The 20,388-nt window shown below is 37.5% G+C and overlaps 2 protein-coding genes across 2 annotated transcripts; one reads left to right on the forward strand and one right to left on the reverse strand.

Moving 5' to 3' along the window:
* Positions 1 to 551: 551 nt before the first annotated feature.
* LOC110544669 (olfactory receptor 6C74-like) lies at positions 552 to 1,544 on the forward strand. The gene has a single exon (XM_021630557.2). The coding sequence runs from the start codon at positions 606 to 608 to the stop codon at positions 1,542 to 1,544; it is 939 nt and encodes a 312-aa protein (XP_021486232.2). The 5' UTR covers positions 552 to 605.
* A 7,478-nt stretch (positions 1,545 to 9,022) lies between these two features.
* LOC110540576 (olfactory receptor 6C76) lies at positions 9,023 to 10,009 on the reverse strand. Its single transcript, XM_021627333.2, has one exon. The coding sequence runs from the start codon at positions 10,007 to 10,009 to the stop codon at positions 9,023 to 9,025; it is 987 nt and encodes a 328-aa protein (XP_021483008.2).
* Positions 10,010 to 20,388: the final 10,379 nt, after the last annotated feature.

Here is a 20,388-nt window from a genome sequence, read left to right on the forward strand (position 1 = left end):
AGGATTGATATCCTGCAACTTGATTAGTTGAAGTATTTGATGATAGTCTTTTATACTAAGATCTGAAGATGGCATGTGTGTGTCTATATGCTTGTGTCTGACTGTCTGTGTGTGTTTGGGGGGGGGGGGGCTGGGAGCCAGGAGAAAGGGAGGAGTAGAGCTTAAAATTCATCCTGCTGTGCTTCCAGTGACTTTGGATTTGTATGTAACTTTTAAGATTTTATTCAATAAAATATCTTCAAGGAGAGAAAGAAAATACCATCCCAAACTTAAGGTATAAAAAGGAAGAAACAAAGCATTTTTCAGTTTCTTTAATTTTCCCTTGTTCACATAAGAGATGAACAAATAACACCATTATCTATGTTACTCACAAATAGAATTATAAATTAATATTCTTGTTTTCTGCCCAGATACCATGAAGCTATAAACTATGACTTTCCTGGTACAACCCTCCTTAGATGATGGAGTACTATGTTGCTCTGTCTGAAACCTGGCTTTTGCAATGTCAATGGTACTTTAGCATGATGTATCACCTGCATAGTTCTGTAGTGATAACCTCGCTCCCCCTCATTTTATTTAGACCAGCTGACAGCCAGAGGATCACAATGAAGAACCATACACGGGTGACAGTTTTCATCCTAGCAGGTTTGACTGATGACCCACAGTGGAAAGTTGTGTTATTCATCTTCCTGCTTCTTACTTATCTGCTCAGCATCACAGGCAATCTGATCATCATCACACTCACCCTGGTGGATACTCACCTGAAGACCCCCATGTATTTTTTCCTTCGGAATTTTTCCTTCTTAGAGATTTCCTACACCACTACATGCATTCCCAAACTGCTTGCTACTATGGCAACTGGAGACAAAACCATTTCTTATGGTAATTGTTTGACTCAAGTGTTTTTTGCTTTCCTGTTTGGAGCATCAGAATTTTACTTGCTGGCAGCCATGTCCTATGACCGATATGTAGCCATCTGCAAGCCCCTGCACTACATGACTATCATGAGCAACAAAGTCTGTGTGCAGCTGGTCCTCAGTTGTTGGCTTGCTGGGTTTTTTGTCATCTTTCCACCACTCCTGTTAGGCTTGAATCTTGATTTCTGTGCTTCCAACATCGTTGACCATTTCTACTGTGACACCACTCCACTCCTGCAGCTTTCCTGCACAGACACACAGCTCCTGGAGATGATGGGATTTGTCTCTGCTTTGGTGACACTCTTACTCACCTTGGTAATGGTGATAATATCCTACACCTACATTGCCCTGACAATTCTAAAAATCCCTTCAACCAGCCAGAGGAAAAAGGCTTTCTCTACATGTTCTTCTCACATGATCGTGATATCCCTCTCATATGGCAGCTGCATCTTCATGTATGTTAAACCATCATTCAAGCAGAGAGTATCTATTTCCAAGGGAATTTCTGTGCTCAATACCTCAGTAGCTCCACTTCTGAATCCTTTTATCTACACCTTGAGGAATCAGCAAGTGAATAAGGCATTTGTTAATACGATACAAAGGATTGCATCTTTCTCTAAGAAATGACTGTTCTATTTCATTACATAAAAGAAATGAAAAAAGAAGATTCAGATCATATTAGGAAATCCTGTTCAAAGTACAGGATTTCCGTGTTTTGTCTTTTGTTCTTCTTTTCACCTTCAAGCACTTTTTCAGTGAAATCTTTGATGTTAACAAGACAATTTCTTTCATATTTTCCAATAGAAATATTTTAACCTGCTTATCTTCTTAGACATATAGGAAAAGTTGAATACATATTTCAACATCTTTTTAGTCTTTTATAATTCAGGTTATGAACTGCAGTAAGAAGTAGAATGCCTGCATAGCATGCAAAAAGCCTGAGTTTGATCCTGTACCGAAAAATAAACAACCATAATTCATTTTAAAATTCCAGTTAAATTTTTTTGAAAATGGTTTCACCTCAACTTATATTTAATGCAATGTATATTATAAAAGTTATTATTCTACCACATATTTATGACTAATAACAATCAAGGTAAAATAATATTAATTTGCACTTTACCAATTTTAATGTATATTTTACTAAAAGAAATTAAGAAATTGTTAATTAAATTAAGAGATTGTTAAGCTTTTCTCTATGACTTTTGATACTTATGGTATAGACAACAAATTTCAGAAATTGTCAAACTTTTCATGGAAAATAATCACTTATTTTTTTATGGTTGAAATTGCATTCATAGTTTATAAGTAGATTTTTTTTTGTCAATTTTTAAGAGGAGATATGTTAATCATACTTGTTTATCTTGAAACAGAACCCCTCCTTCCTCTGATTCTTACAATTTTTTCCCTCTATTCTGCAAGAAATCCTGAGCCTTAGGGGCATCAGTTCTGTCATAAATATATCCACTGGAACTGGACTCCACAAATCTGTCTTTTTGTTAACCATAGTTTTCTGTAATTCTTTCTGCATGTTGAAAAGATAAGTTTTCTTAATAAAGGATAGACTATAATAATCTATGGGTATAATGCCAATTATTTGGAAGTGTGACCAACATGGCTACCTAAACATGACCTGAATAAACCAATAGACATTCTAATGTGGAAGGAGGAAAGTTCATACTGCATAAGCACTAAACAAAGAACTACAGGCAACTAGAGAATGCTGAAATCTGGAGAAATAGTCTTCCACAAGGAAAAGCACACCATTTGGTTAGCCAATTCCAAATATCAGCTCTGAAAAAAAAATTATAAGAAATGAGCTAGTTATATTTTATGCCTTTAGGAATACATTTATTTGTATGCATATATGTACATGATGTATGTACATATGTTTAAGTAATGATGACTATATAAAGAATTAGAGGCTGTAACTTTGAAAGAGAGCAAAGGAAGTATATGAGGAGATATGGAGGGAGGAAAAGGAAGGCAGAATTGATGTGATCATATTATAGTTTCAAAAAATTTTAAAATCTTCAATGCTAACAATGTACTTATTAGTTTATTACATTTTAATCAAAATAGAATAACACTCCTCCCTTTCCATTTCTTCCCTCTAAACCCTCCCATTTATTTTCCTACTTCCAAGTTCATGAACTCTTTCATTTTTATTTTTATTTTATGTTGTTATTTATAGTGTATTAATTTTATTGTAACAGCATATGTATATATGTGCACAAGTACATAATTGCAACTTGCTAAACTTGTTTATCTATTGTACATAAAAGACCTATATGTAATATACAATTACAGAATGGCACATATATAAACATTCTTGTATGCTAGACATTCCACCAGTGAAACCAAGGTATTTTAAGAGTTCAATCCTTTTACAAGATTTTTAATTTGTAGGTCAAAGTCTATTGAAGATTCAAATTTAAATTTCCGTATCCTAATCAGAATTTTTAAAAGTTAAGAACATTAAGCAGTATTTTCACAGATATTTTATTTATTAACTTTTATACATATATTTAGCTTCTGGAAACTGGTTTTTAACATGTATTTTTACATGTATATTTTAAAATCTGTTAATCTTTTTGCTGTAAAATACTTAATTTCAGAAAACATGAAAATGACTTGTACCATTTGACAGCTGGGATTTTTTTTAATGAAAATTTAACTTCATAAAAAAGGAAACTACAGACCAGTGTTGCTAGAATAAACATGGATGTTAAGTGGATACCAACTAAACAAATGACTGAATCCTTGAGAGATAGTTTGTCTCTCCTTGAACTGATGTCTTTTGTACACACTGGGACTTAATACCTAGTACTAAAGTCCTCTTTTGGGTGCTTCTATGCTCATTCCATGCCATCAAAAAAAGAGTCTGCATGAGCTCCCAAAGTCTGGCCTCTGCAGAATCCCTCTTGTGGCAGAAAGTTGGTAACTTGGGTGTAAAAGAAATTTCCAGGCACTGAGAGAAGCTGTTCCCTGGCCTGGTGCTGCTACCTGACTCTTGAAATAAGATTCATGAACTTTTAGATAAAGGCTAATCTAAGTCTGAGGTGAAGCAGTGCTGCACAGGGAGATCCTCTCTGTGAATAAAATACATGTTTTATTTTGCGATTAAAATGTAAAATAAGATTCTTGTCAGCTTAAAACTTTTATTTGTAAATACCTCAATGGAAATGTAGCTTCAGCATTGTTACTATATCAAATAATCCTACAATATATTACATTTTGTAATACACATTCTTGTGCTGTGATGTGTGTGCGTGTGTATATGTGCTCAATAGTGTTGAGAAATGGAGATCAGAGAACAACCTGTGGTAATTGGTTTTGAGCTCCCTCAAGGTTCTCAAGGATCCAATTTTGGTTGTCTGGCTTGGCAGCAATTGCCTTCTGTAAATGGCGCTTTTATCTCCTTTATTTTACTCTTTCTGAACTCTAGTTGGCTGGTTCAGCTCAGCTGTTCTGGCTCAAAACTCCGCTCCAAGCTGACTGATTCAAACTCCTCTCTCATCTTTTCACTGCAGCGCTTCATGAACTAAACTGCACTGCACCAAACTCAGCTGAACTCTCCTCCCTGTGCTGCTCTTAGTAGCCTCTCTTTCCGATCCGTTCTCATGAGAGCTGGATATATCCTATCTCTGACTCATTATGCCAAGTCTTTTTCTGATTTGTCACTTTGTCTGCCCATAAACTAGACTTCATTGTTTGGGATTAAAAGAGTGTACTAAAGGTGTGTCTAAATCCCAGCCAGAGGGATTAATGCTGTGTACCAAGCTGTGTCTCCTCTGCAGCCTGATCAGAAAGACTTTGGATGTGACCCCTTCTCAAAGTAGTCACGTTGTACTTAAAACCCCTCTATATCTTCACTCATTGAGCCACCTCAATCATTTTAATATTACCTCCCGCTAACATGAACCCATGTTTAAGCTCATTAAAAAGCACATATCACTTATAAGTTGAATATAGACCATGTGTGTCTTTCTGCTTTTCAGATACCTCACTCAGGATGATCTTTTTTAGTTCCCACCATTTGCCTACTAATTTCATGATTTCATTGTTTTAATTGCTGAGTAGTATTCCATTGTGTAAATGTACCACAATTTCTGTATCCACTCCTCAACTGAGGGACATCTGGATTGTTTCTAGTTTTTGGCTATTACGAATAAAGCTGCTATGAACACAGTTGAGCAGATGTCCTTGTTGTATACTTGAGCATAGTTTAGATATATGCCTAGGAGTGGTATAGCTCCTAGCTATATCCCTAATTGTCTGAGAAAGACCCAGACTGATTTCCAAAGTGGATATTAGATGTATAATATAGGATAAACATACTAAAATACATACACCTAAAGAAGCTAAGCAAGAAGGAGGACCCTAGGTAAGATGATCACTCCTCACTCAGAAAGGCAAATGGGACAGACATCGGAAGAGGGAGAAAACAGGGAACAGGAGCCTACCATAGAGGGCCTCTGAAGGACTCTACCCAGCACGGTATTGAAGCAGATGCTGAGACTCTAGCCAAACACTAGGTCGAGTGCAGGGAATCTTATGAAAAAACAGAGAGATAGAAAGACCTGGAAGGAACAGGAGCTCCACAAGGAGAACAACAGAATCAAAAAAATCTGGGTTTAGTGGTATTTTCTGAGACTGATACTCTAACCAAGGACCATTCATGGATATAACCTAGAACCCCTGCACAGATGTAGCCCATGGCAGCCCAGTGTCCAAGTGACTTCTCTCATAAGGGAAACAGGTTCTGTCTCTGACATGAACTCAGTGGCTGGCTCTTTGATCACCTCCCCCTGAGAATTGGGGCAGCCTGACCAGGCCACAGAGGAAGACAATGCAGCCAGTCCTTATGAGACCTGATAAGCTAGGGTCAGATGAAAGGGTAGGAGGATCTCCCCTATCAGTGGACTAGAGCAGGGGCATACAGGGAGAAGAGGGAGTGAGGGTGGGATTGGGAAGAGTTGAGGTAGGAAGCCACAGCCAGGATGGGATACAAAGTGAATAAATTGTAAAAAATAATAATATTAAAATTACAATTGGAAAAAAAATTGTTACAAGACTGTGAGGTGTTTATCCAAGGAAAAAAAACATATATCTATTCAAAAAATAAGAAATCTGAAAACTTTTATAAAAGTATCTATTTTAATTTATATTTTGTACAGATGTGTATGTTTTTATATGGGTATTTATTTGTAAATAACTTAATGAAAATTTATACATATATATTTTAATGTTATAAAATACAAACAATATTTAAACATTGAAATATAGATCAATAATTAAATAAAGAGAAGCAATTAACTTGAAAGAGTATAAGACAGGGATACAAAAGGAAACAGACTTTTAGGATTGTCGCTCTCCTTGTGGAGCTCCTGTTTGCTCCAGGTCTTACTCTCTCCTACTACTCTGCCCAAAGTCTGGCTGTGAGTCTCAGCATTTGACTCATGGAGATGGCCTGGAACCCCTGCACAGACGTAGCCCACGGCAGTTCAGTGTCCAAGTGGGTTCCCTAGTAATGGGGACAGGGACTGTCTCTGACAGGAACTGATTGGCCTGCTCTTTGATCATCTCTCCCCGACGGGGGAGCAGCCTTACCAGGCTACAGAAGAAGAAAATGCAGCCACTCCTGATGAGACCTGATAGACTAGGAGCAGAGGGAAGGGGAAGAGGACCTCCCCTATCAGTGGATTGGGGGAGGGGTGTGGGAGGAGAAGAGGGAGGGAGTGTGGAATTGGGAGAGAAGGAGGGAGGTACAGGGGGGATACAAAGTGAATAAACTGTAATTAATAAAAATAAAAACAATTAATAAAAAAGTGTGGCTCACAACCATATAGTTGCAATATATTTTATAAACTACATTGAACAAATCTTTTCAAAAGTAGACTGGGACACCTGAAATGAAGACAATAAAATTAGCAAAGCCACAGTACTGATAAGACTGTTAAATCACTCCTTTTGGTAAGGGAAGTTTCCAGAGAAGTTTAGTCCAGAGACACAGGTTGCTCCCTCATTTAAGATATTTTTTTAACAAAAAATATATTATTGCCCCTTTATTTGATTATAACTGCAATTAGAATGAAATTATTCTTTTTCTAATATATTTCAATTGAAATAGAATCACATCTCCCTTTTCCCCTGTGAAAATAACTAATGAATTTTTCTTAATGCTGTACTTAATTTTTGTTGTTTAAAGTATTATAAACGATAATTAAAATTACAATAGATATAAAGATGTTCTAAGACAATAACATGCAAAACAAATGTTTCTGTTAGCCTGCTATCATCACAATAGATAGAATCATATTTTGAAACTTTAAGTGGGATTTCAGTAAGTTTTAAATCATTTTATTTTCAGTATAAAACTAATATATCCTTTTTTCTTTTAAATTGTAGGGTTTTTTTTCTTTTCTAATATCTTTCTTTTTCGAGGACTTCATGCTTTTAATATACTGTTTATGTATTGGTAATTCCTAACTCTTATTCCTCAGTGGGCACAGCCATAGCCACTGGAAATGGCAAGATTCATGAAGCCAGCACAGCTGTTTGACACACTTTCAGCAAAGCTGATTGTATTGATACAATCATTGTCCTTCTAGTTCTAAATTTTGGGTTTTGATCTATGCTTGTTGCATTCTTGGGGACTTTTTGTAGTATGATTCATTTTATGTTTTTTTCTGAGAAAATTATGTCTGAGTTTTTGTTTGTTTGTTTGTTTTGTTTTGTTTTTTTAAGGAAAATCCTAAAATTAACTTTATGTGGCTATTATTTGGAGCTCATTAAGCACAGACCAGCACATAGTTAGATGAGGTCATTACTACAGGAATCTTCTTGGGATATCTATCTGCCACTGAGCTAATTCAAAGAGCATAATTGGTGCAGAGTACACAGAGACAATTGGCAAACTCAGACTGGCCATAAGTAGCAGATACAAGGTCTCCTTTTATTATACGTTTCGAGTTCTCTGAAAATGTAGTTTAAAGATAGGGGATACACCCCTGTAGGAATAAAACTCAGCTAATAAGATAGGTTGACTAAAAGAAAACTTTTTCTACTTTATAGCACAGATCATGAAACATATACTTTAAAAAAAGTTAGGTATTAGCTATTAAAAAAAAAAACTGGCTCGGATATTTGTTTGTTTGGAGTGCTTTAAAAATGCAAACACTGACAGCCTAAAAGCAGGCTGTCATATGACAAATTTGTTTACATTGGAGGACACATTCTTTAGATTCTTTAAATTGGAGTTATAGAGGTAATAATAAGAAAAATCTATTCTGTTTGTATTTTCTAATTGTAACTAAATTGTAACCCTAGACATGTAATGAAAATCAAACACATTCTCTGTACCACCTGGATAATCATTAGTCTTTGTTCTGTGAAACCTGTATAAATAAAGAAGCACCTGGTTGCTAGTCAGTCACAGCCACAGCACAGAAGTAGCCTGATTGCTAGACCAGTCAGAGCTGCAAAATTTCCCAGACCACCACACCTGACTGACTCCCTTCCCTTCATCCACTCCTTATCACCTCTGTAGGCAGCCCTGTCAGCAAGAAAGCCTCAGCCACAGCCAGGATGGTCCTCAGCATTCCTTTATCTCTCTTTTAAGAAATGATAACAACAGCAAAAAATTAGGATAAATTCATTCTTCAGCACCACCCAAAGGAAACAGTTATGGTATATATGTATTTGCAAACACAGACATATGCATACATGTAAGAATATATATGTGTAAATAATTGCATAATGTAATTATTTATATATAATTTATATATAATAATTATATGTGTAAATAATTCATAATGCACATGAATTAACATGAATGCTCAGTGCCTTAATCTTTCCAAAATATGCATGTCTTTGACATGTATTGAATGAGATATATAAGTTATAATTCAAAATTACTTCATTTCTAATTATATATATAAATTAGTAAAACCATCCCATAATAATCTTGCTCATAAATTTATAAGTGTATTGTAACATGAATACAGTAAATGCATTAAGAGTAGCATATACATAAACTAAAACAAGGATGTGCTCATTAGTTTTACGGTTGAAACTGCTGTATGCTTCATTTGTAAGCTATATCAGATCAACATTCTTGAGGTAAGTTTTTTTCTCACAAGATCCTTAAATGCTTGTTTCACCTGCTGGTTCCTTAAAGTATAGATAAAAGGATTCAGCATGGGGGCAACAGAGGTGTTGAGCATAGCCACCCCCTTTGTCAAAGCAACTCCAGCCTTAGCAGATGTTTTCACATACATGAAGATGCAGCTTCCATAAGATATGGAGACAACAATCATGTGTGAGGAACAGGTTGAGAAGGCCTTTTCCCTTTGTTTGGTTGAGGGAAATTTGAAAATAGTTCTGAGAATATACGTGTAAGAGAGAATTATAAACATCAGCGTTGTCATAAGTGTGATCAAAGCTAATACAAAGCTCATGAGCTCTAAAGTACTTGTGTCTGTGCAGGATATTTGCAGCAAAGGAGCAGAGTCACATGTGAAATGGTCAATAATGTTAGAGTCACAGAAATCTAGCTCTAAGCCCATGACCAGTGGTGGAAAAATCACCAAGAACCCAGCTAGCCAGGAGCTGATGATGAGCTGGTAGCAGATCTTGTTACTGATAATGGTTGTATAGTAGAGGGGCTTGCAAATAGCCACATAACGATCATAGGACATGGATGCCAGAAGGAAAAACTCTGTTGAGCCAAGAAAGATAAAGAAAAATAGTTGTGCAGCACAAGCATTATAGGAGATAGATTTGTTCCCAGTTAGGATGCTGACCAAAAACCTCGGATTACAGACAGAAGTAAATGAAATTTCTAAGAAGGAGAAATTCCTGAGAAAGAAATACATGGGGGTCTTCAGGTGGGAATCCAGCAGTGTGAGCGTAATGATGGTTAAGTTGCCAGTAATGCTCAGCATGTACGTGAGAAACAGAAAAAAGAAAATGACAATCTGAAGCTCAGGATCATCTGTCAGACCCAGAAGAATGAAGTATGTCACGGAAGTTCTGTTTCTCATCTCTGATGACTGGTCTACAGCAAATCTAACTGATAAAACCAACATAGAAAACATGGAAATAAGAACATGAGGCACAAGACAAACAGATCTTTCCTCTCTCTCTTTCTGTCTCTGTGTGTCTTTGTGTCTCTCTGTCTCTGTCTTTGCCTCTATCTCTGTTTCTCTTTCTATGTTTTATTCTGTCTACATTTTGATTATATCTTAAAAGACACACTTTCTGTTTAAAGCCAGATTATTCTGTTTTCATTCTGCTACCATCTACTACCTTTAATATTCTAGAAAGTATACTAATTGAGTATAAATTCTAATACTTCATTATTGGCATTATTATGTTTTCCCTATGTCATCTTTTCTATAAAATAAAGTTCTTGATCATTGTGAAAATCAGTGATCAATTTAATTATATACAAGAGTAGTCTAAACATCAAACTAGAAAAATAAACACTGTAGCTTCTATTAATATTTTCTTAACAAAACAATAAAATTAACAAGTTTTTGTCATTATATTTTTGCATTTTAAACAATTAAATAATCTACATCTTTTAAAAATTCACCATAAATTTTGTCTCCTTGTATTACTGGAGACCTTAAATTTTCAACTTTCATTCTTGATCTCTGAAGTACTCTTCTCCTTAAACTTAATTAACTTTAAGTTTTTGTTGATATGTATAAAATTGCTAAAAGAAGTTTTTAAAATTTAGTTAATCTTCAATCAGCAAACAATGTATTTTTACATCATATGCCAACAATTCATAACTGAGAACTGAAATATACAGATATTTTAATATGCTCTCTAGAACTATCTTAAACAACTACATCAGTTGCATGAACTTGACTTGATCAGTCTAAAAAAATGGATGCTCAAATATCAAGAAAATGCACTATATTCTTCACATTTAATGTCTAGAATGTTTCACTTAATATATATGTATAACTTGAAAATTTTTAAGTGACTAATATATGCATATATATGTATATATATGAAATTGATTTATAAATGAAACTGCATAAGAGACAGTAAGTAAAGCTGAAACAATGAACAGAAACAACTTGAAAATACTTACCAATTTGAAGTATTAATACTTAAAGTGAAATATCAAGCACAGAGTAACAGTCTGGATTCCTGAACTTACCATAGTCCTATAGTAAAAAGAAAAATCAGTGTTTCTTTCCTCCCACAGATAGGCATCTCCTCACTGCACTCTTTATGTTTAATCTCAAAATATGGAGTGAAACATCTTCTTCGTGTTTCTCAGTATCATCCAACATCTAGGACCCTGACATATTCCTTACAATATTTTAACAAGACATATCTAGATGGGAGTTTTATTGCTATAAAATTATTCAGATTATTCTAATATTTCCCAAAGGGATGTTGCCATTAAGTTTTTCTAAGTAAAATTTAAACATAGTACTCATAATATGTTTGCAACACAGAACTTCAAAAATATTCTACAGAACATGGAAATGTATAATGACTTCTGGGATAAATAATAATAGGGCACTAGTGTATACAAGTAGAATATTACTTCCAGGAATCATATTTAATTGGTTGATTATATGACCTATGTCCCGGGAGAGATATAGAATATATTTGCAAGGAGTTAAGTAGGCATTTAGAAGGGATGGATCTAACAACAAAAAATAGTTATCTTTTCACACTGATTTTCATAGGACAGTGTTGAGACAGGCTACTCCCACACAATCTGTAAACCAGAAGTAGACTTTTCAGGCTGTGCCTTGAAAGCCTCTGCCATGCAGACTATCAAAGCAGATGCTGAGCCTGATGGCCAACTATTGGGCAGAGTGAATGGAATTTTATGTAAGAAGTGGGAAATAGCAAGAGCTGGAGAGGACAGGAACTCCACAAGGAGAGCAGCAGAACAAGAAAATTTGAACACAGGGAACTTCCCAGAGACTCATACTCCAACCAAGGACTATTCATAGAGATAACCTAGAACCCCTGCACAGATGTGGCCCATGGCAGTTCAGTGTCCAAGTGGGTTACATAGTAATGGGAAGAGGGACTGCCTCTGACATAATCTGATTGGCCTGCTCTTTGATCACCTCCCTCTGAGGGGGGAGCAGCCTTACCAAGCTACAGAAGATGACAATGCAGCCATTCCTGATGTGATCTGATAGACTAAGATCAGAAGGAGGGAGAGGAGGACCTTCCCTATCAGTGGACTTGGGGAGGGGCATGCATACAGAAAGGGGAGGGAGGTAGGGATCAGGAGGGGAGGAGAGAGGGGCTTATGGGGGGATACAAAATGAATAAAGTGTAAATAAAAAAACTTAATCTGCTTAAAAAATAATAAAAAATAAAAAATAAATAAAAATAAAAAAAGAGAAACTCCATTTCACAAGCACCCTTTGACTCCATTTTGAGGGTGTAGGATAAGTGTGGCATAGTGGCACAAATATGTGTTATCATCAACAAAAGAAGTCAGTTTAAAACATTAAAATAAAAGTACAGTAGAGGTCTAAAGAGAAAATACAGCTGGCCTTGAACCTATTATGTAGCCAAGGACTGGCTTGAAGTTCTTCTTCTCCTACCCTTACTACCCAAGTATAGGATTATAGGCAAGGCCACTGCGTCACATTCAAGGTTTTCCCACAGTTTTGACATAGTCAGTTTTACATATGTATTAACTGAAGGTGAATTTGTTCTATTTTTAATCGAGAATTTGTGGTAATAATATATTTGAGATCCTTTAAGTATTTTTTCTGATCTGATATGTTTTAAAGGAGAAGATGATACATCATATCACCAAGTACCCTCAAAATCAGATATCTGTGTTTCTATTTTTTACTTTATTTTTTATTTTTATTATTAGTTACATTTTATTAACTTGGTATCCCAGCTGTATCCTGCTCCCACATTCCGTCCCAATCCCACCCTCCCTCCCTCATCTCCTCCCTGACCCTTTCCAAGTCCACTGATTGGAGGTATGACCCTGTTTTATCAGGTATCTTCAGGACTGGCTGCAAAGTCTTCCTCTGTGTGGGATGGTCAAAGAGCCTGCCATTGATTTCCTGTCAGTAATAGTCCCTGTTCCCCTTACTAGGAAAACACACTTGGTTACTGAGCTACCACAGGCTACATCTGAGCAGAGGTTCCAGGTTATATCCATACATGGTCCTTGGTTGGAGAAACAGTCTCATATAAGAAAGAAGGGGGAGATAGAAAGACCTGGAGGGGACAGGAGCTCCACAAGGAGAGCAACAGAACCAAAAAATCTGGGCACAGATTCTCTGAGACTGATACTTCAACCAAGAACCAGGCATGAAGATAACCTAGAACCCCTGCATGGATGTAGCCCATGGCAGCTCAGTCTCCAAGTGGGTTCCCTAGTAATGGGAACAGGGACTGTCTCTGATATGAACTCAGTGGCTGGCCCTTTGATCACCTCCCCCTGAGGGAGGAAACAACCTTACCAGGCCACAGAGAAAGACAATGCAGACAGTTCTGATGAGATCTGACAGACTAGGTTCAGATGGAAGGGGAGGACCTCCCTATCAGTGGACTGGAGAGGGGCATGCAAGGAGATGAGGGAGGAAGGGTAGGATTGGGAGGGGCTTAGGGAGGGGGCTACAGCTGGGATACAAAGTGAATAAACTGTAATTAATATAAAAATTTACATTTAAATTAAAGAAAGGAATACTATTTCTGCCTGAGTTTCTACAATGAGATCAGATTCCACTCAGAAAATTGGTCTCCAATTTTGATAACATATGTCACAACTAAACTGTGCATATTCTCTAATATGTCTTAAAGAAAAGAGTAGTGGAACTAAGAATGTTCTCTCTCCCTAATTCTGATACAAAGTTTAAATAAATAAACTGTGTTCTTTAATCAATGTTAAATAAATCTGGTGTTCAGCTAAATTGATAGAAATGGACCTGAGGTTCTGGTTAGAGGATCAGAGTCATAGGAAAGTGATTAAACTGGAATACTGAGAAGTCTGGCTACTGTGCAATGTGCACTCCCAGTAAAGGAAAAGGATTCTGAGACTCTTTTGAAAGGTCCACTTTGAGCACTTTTATGTGACACGTTAATTGGAAAATTCCTGACAAACTTCCCAATTTGGTTTTGTTTGTTTTTTTGAGTGTTGTTTTTGTTTTCACTCCAATTTGCTAAGAAGTTGGGGCATTTCGATATTCTAGAGCCACTTTAAGCTTTTAAATTGTTTGGTTCTGTGTCGTGCTGTTGTGGGATAAAGATTCAGAGAGCTAAAATTCCTAGAAACTTATTTGTAGCATTTGATTCCGTAATCAACGACCTGATAGTTTTCATTTTCTGGGTTCATGTGCATGTTCACTCTAAAAACATTAGACATTGTGTGTGGTGTGCATGTATAGTCATCTTTAAATTCTTAAGCTGTTACTTGTTTTTTCCTATTTCCAATGTCCATCCCCTTTGTCTTTCTAGATGAGGATTGATCATCTTACCCCTGGACCTCTTTCTTGTTTATTTTCTTTAGTTGTACTCATTTTAGTATGTTTATCCTATCTTATAGGGATATATAAGTGAGTCTATACCATGTGTGTCTTTCTGATCCTGGGATACCTCACTCAGGATGATCTTTTCTAGATCTCACCATTTGCCTGCAAAATTCATGATTACCTTGTTTTTAATTGCTGAGTAGTATTCCATTGTGTAAATGTACCACAATTTCCATGTCCATTCCTCTGTTGATGGACGTCTGGGTTGTTTCCAGGTTCTGGGTATTACGAATAAGGCTGCTACAAACATGGTTGAGCAAATGTCCTTGTTGTGTACTTGAGCATATTTTGTATATATGCCTAGGAGTGGTATAGCTGGATCTTGAGGTAGCACTATTCCTAATTGTCTGAGAAAGCGCCGGATTGATTTCCATAGTGGTTGTACCAGTTTACATTCCCTCCAGCAATGGAGGAGGGTTCCCCTTTCTCCACATCCTCTCCAGCATGTGTTATCTTTTGAGTTTTTGATCTTAGCTATTCTGGTGGTTGTAAGGTGAAATCTCAGGGTCGTTTTGATTTGCATTTCTCCGATGGCTAGGGATGTCATCTCCTTACGTGTTTCTCTGCCATTTTATATTCTTCTACAGAGAATTCTCTGTTTAGTTCCATACTCCACTTTTTAATTGGGTTACTTGGATTATTGCCTTTTAACTTCTATAGTTCTTTATATATTCCAGACATCAGTCCTCTGTCAGATGTTGGGTTGGTGAAGATCCTTTCCCAATCTCTATGCTGTCGTTTTGTTCTAACAACAGTGTCTTCTGCTTTACAGAAGCTTTTCAGTTTCATGAGGTCCCATTTATTGATTGTTGCTCTTAGGGCCTGTGCTGATGGTGTTCTGTTCAGGAAGTTGTCTCCTGTGACAATGAGTTCTAGGCTGTTCCCCGCTTTATCTTCTAACTAATTTAGATTATCCGGTTTTATATTGAGGTCTTTGATCTACTTGGACTTTAGTTTTGTGCAGGGTGATAAATATGGATATAGTTTTGTTTTTGTTTTTGTTTTTTGCATGTAGACATCCAGTTGGACCAGCACCATTTGTTGAAGATGCTGTCTTTTTTCCATTAAATGGTTTTGGCTTTTTTGTCAAAAATCAAGTATTCATAGGTGTGTGGGTTTATTTCTAGATCTTCTATTCTTCTATTCGGTTCCATTGATCCACCATTCTGTTTCTATGCCAGTATCAATCAGTTTTTATTATTATTGCTCTGTAGTACAACTTGAGGTCAGGGATAGAGATACCTCCAGAGGATCTGTTGTTGTACAGGATTGTTTTGGAAATTCTGGGTTTTTTGTAGCCTACCACAGAAGGCACCTGAAAGACTCTACCTAGCAATGTATCAAAGCAGATGCTAAGACCCATAACCAAACCTTTGGCAGAGTGTGGGGAATCATATGAAGGAAGGAGGAATTAGTATATCCTAGAGGGGACAGGGAGCCCCACAAGGTCCAAAAATATCTAAGCACAGGGGTCTTCTATGAGACTGTTTATCCAACCAAGGATTATACATGGATATAACCTACAACCCCTGCTCAGACATAGCCCATGGTAGCTCAGTATCCAAGTGAGTTCCCCAGTAAGGGTGACAGAAACTATTTCTGACATGAGCTCATGAGCTTCCCCTCCCCACTGAGGGAGGAGCATCCTTGCTAGGCCACAGATAAGGACATTGCAACCATCCTGAAGATACCTGATAAGCTAGGGCCAGATGCAAGGAGAGGAGGACACCCCCTCTCAGTGGACTTGAAGGGGGCAGGGAGGAGATGAGGGATGGAGGGGAGGATTGGGAGGGAAAGAGGGAGAGGGCTACAGCTGGGATACAAGTGAATGTATAAAATTATTTAAAAATAAAAAAACATATTAATTAAAAATTCTTAAGCTTTAATTACATGATCAAAAAAATATCATCAAGGAACTTCCAAGATGGCAGTCACCAGAGTGCACTGTATCTGAGTGACAGATGACCAGAGACTTCAGGTGGGCAGAGACACCCCAGGAGCTTGGAACCACAATTCCAAGCCTTCCACACCTGTCTCCCAGGTCCAGGAGTCCCACAAGATCTAGAGGCGCCTGGTGCGGATCTGTCTATAAATAGCATGGGTCCTCAGTCCCAGGGACCCTCCGCAGCAATAGCCAAACCTAGGATTCCTCCAGCCTGCCTGAGGACAGCTCTTGAATACCGGGTCCAGGAGCCATGCAGAGTGCTGGTCTCATGTGGCGTCCAGGCAATCCGCAAAATCCTGGACTCACTGCACCCAAGAGGATCCAAGGGAGGATGCAAAAATCTTACTCAGAAGGGGAAATATAATAGACAGAGGTAATGGTTGAAGAGAGGAAACAAGGTAGGAGAGGAAACACAGAGAGATATGAGGGTGGAGATCAGACCTGGTGAGAGAATCTGTGTGTGCATCTCTCTGACAAACTTGAGACCTAAATCAGGGTAGGCTCCTGAAGGATATGAGAGGGGCTCTAGCAGAGACTCCTAGTAGCAGGGACCATAGAGATGGAAGAGGACACTCTCTAACTAGACAAGTAGAGGGAGGGGAACACCAACCCACCTACAAAAACTGCAACTCAAAATTCACCCTGCCTACAAGATGTGCGGGGATAAAGAGAGAGCAGACATAGCAGAGACTGAGGGAAGGTCTAACCGATGCCTGACCCAATCCATGACCTGCCCCACAGGAGAGAACCAACTCCTGACACTGTTAACGATACTCTACTATGCTTGCAGACAGGAGTCAAGCAGAGCTGTTCTCGGAGAGGCTCCACCCAGCAGCACCTCAAAACAGATGCTGAGACTCACAACCAAACATTGGGAGAGGCATAGAGTCCTTTGGAAAGGGGGGGGGGGGGAGAAAAGGACCTGGAGGTGATAGGAGCTTCACAAGAAGACCAACAGAGAAGACTAACTAAGGCCAAGAGGGGCCTGCTGAGACTGAAGCACCAGCCAAGGACCTTGCTAGACTGGACCCAGGCCCCCTACACAGATATAACTGATAGACCGCTCAGGCCTCATGTGGGTTCCCTAATAAGGAGGCTGAGGGCTCTCTCTGACATGGATTCTCTTGTCAGCTTTTCAATTACTTCCTAATGGAGGAACTACCTTGCCAGGCCACAGGAGAACATGCTCATCCTTGCTGATATGGCTTGATGAGCTGAGGTAGATGAGAGGGGGCTCCACTTTTCTGAGGAATAGTGGAGCTGATTGGGGGAAAAAGAGGGAGGGTGGGACTAGGAGGTGAGGAGGGATAGAGCTATGACCAGGATGTCAGGATGTAAAGTGAATCAATAAATCAATTAATTAATTAAAATACCCCAAATACTATGCTAAATAAATAAATAGAATCAGTGACCCATTTTGTAAGGGGTGTGTGTGTGTGTGTGTCTCTGTGTGTGTGTGTGTGTGTGTGTGTGTGTGTGTGTGTTCCCAATTTTGTCTTTTTCCTGAACTAGATTTTCTTGCTGTTTCATTTGATTTATAATTTTTGGTGTTTTTATTTTTCCCCAGAACCATTGCTTCATTCTTCATAAATGCAGATATAAATTCTTTTGGGACTTAGTAAAAGAAAGCTTAATTTAAACTACAGGTAACAAGCATCTGGAAGTTGAAACTTTATCTGAAGTAGAATTTGACCTAATATGAGCCAATAGTTTGGAAAAACTAAACTTTAAAAGATCTTTAACATTCTTAAGAGCATCTAATATGTTATTCTGCAAAAGAATAACTCATGTGATATTCAGCCTATAAAATTATTGTAACACATTATTCCTCTTTTAAGCCTTTATTATCTTATTTATAAGGCTGACTAACCTACACAGCATATGTGCATATGGAGGTTTAAATATATATACATATATATTATATTTATATATATAAATATATATATATGTCAATACAAAATTTTATTAAGGCTATTTGCTATTTATATAAAATTCAGATGACTGCATTTGTGCTAAATTTATGGTGCACAAATTAACTTTTCATCAAGCAATTCCACACTATGCCAACTTTATAAACAATAATATTCATAATTGGATGAGTGCTCATTATACGTTGGTGGACAAATGAATTCAGTAAGTAAATCTTACCTGGAAAAACCACAAATGTCTAAAGGGGGTGAATGAATTATAAAATCTTCTTTTATTTTTTTCTCAGAGAAATTTCAAAATGCCTTGGTATTAGACAAATAAAATGTAAATCCCTAGGCATTTAGGTGGGATGTGATATGCTTACCTTCTGTGGTTTGCTCAGTAGAAGAATGTGCAATATACATATGTTTTGTAAACATTAAGGTGAGCTGTTTTTGCTTTTGGAATGATACAATGATATATTAGTTACTTCCTTGTTGCTGCAAAGCATCTGGCAAAAAGCAACTCAAGGAAAGAAGGGTTCATTTCAACTTACAGGATTTAGTTCATAGTAACAGAGAAAGCATGAAAGTGGGGGAGCTGAGGCCACTGGTCACTTTGTATATTCAATCAGGAAACAAAGAGCAATGAATGCTAATGTTTCACTAGTTTCTACTTTTTATACATTCTGGGTTCCGCTCATTAAATGGTACCCCATATTTAAAATGTATCATCCCACTCCAGTTAACCTAATCTGGACAACCCCACCTAAAAATGCTCAGAGAACTGGATACAAGATGTTAAGTTGAAAAGCAATATAAACCACTGCAGTTGTCAACATTAACTCATTAAGTGCCTCTTGGAAATGGCTCTTGTGTGTGGCTGCTATTGTGCATTTCAGCTGTATAAAGCTAAATACTGTAGTGTCTGATTCTCTATGTATGTCCAGCCTAATTAGGAGTGCCTCCACAATTGTTCACGTAGGTGAAGCACTATTTACAAAATTCACTATGAGATTTAAATTTTCTGTGTTCATTGAATCATTGTGTTATTGGTGGTTGGGATTGTGGCTTGTTATTTTTAGTTCTTGGCCTCTTATTGAAGGGATTGAAATAAAGACTCATAGATGGTAGAGAATCAAGGAAACATTGCTCAAGCAGAGTGATAGTGTCTTATCAAGCTTGTCCACAGGTCATATGAATGAGGGACTTAAGAACCCTGGTTATTGCTTGAGGCTCTCTTTTATGGGGTTTAAGAAAAGTAGTCTCTTGCTTAAGGGCAGAGTGGAGTGGTTCTATGATTAGCAGGCTTGTATTACATAAGCTCTTTGCTCACTGTGAAAGTAATTTTCCATAATCTATCTTATTTTAATGACATACATAGTTTCTTATGGCTAGACATACTATGATAAATAGGCGATTCTCCCTAAAATTCACTTAAAATGACTTAGAGGACATGGATTGCCTTATTGCCCAAGCACCCAAAGTCTATTCAGCCTAAATTGCCCCATCTTTTCAGATTTTAGGACATTTTCTGGTACATGTGAAACAGAAGTGGAGCTACCAAGAGTTGTTAAGGGAGCTAGCTTATTTCAGTCGTGTAAAATGGGTGTGCACACGGCTTTGTACAGGCAGGTTCCCCAGCTGCCGGCGGTTGCTAGGTAAACTGTTCAGAGGGGTATGTGCATGCACAGAACGTGCTGGCTTCAGGCAGCCAAGTGCATTGTGAGGGTAGAGGCGAGTCACCAGCATCAACTGTCTGCCAGATTCCAAGCTCATAAGCCATTGCTTGTGCCTGTCTACTTCACTGCTACTCAACGTTCATGCTTTTATATATGAAACAAGACTTATATAGCATATGCAGTATAATACTACATAGCCACCTAATATAAGTATGATACAGACTGTGCTACTGAGACTCTGAAAGATGTAACATGATGAGATTGTCATTAGAAAATTCTATTCACTGTCTTATGATTTTCATATCTGTTTTGCACACAGTTGTTTGAATGACAAAAAATGATATTGGGTAAATTGACATGAAAACCTGAAGCTTAGACTTTCAT

The sequence above is a fragment of the Meriones unguiculatus genome, chromosome 7 (assembly GCF_030254825.1).
Source record: "Meriones unguiculatus strain TT.TT164.6M chromosome 7, Bangor_MerUng_6.1, whole genome shotgun sequence".
Lineage (NCBI taxonomy): Eukaryota > Metazoa > Chordata > Mammalia > Rodentia > Muridae > Meriones > Meriones unguiculatus.

Excerpts from the sequence above, each read along its gene's own strand:
- LOC110544669 (XM_021630557.2), top strand. The coding sequence starts at position 606 with ATGAAGAACCATACACGGGTGACAGTTTTCATCCTAGCAGGTTTGACT.
- LOC110540576 (XM_021627333.2), bottom strand. The coding sequence starts at position 10,009 with ATGTTGGTTTTATCAGTTAGATTTGCTGTAGACCAGTCATCAGAGATG.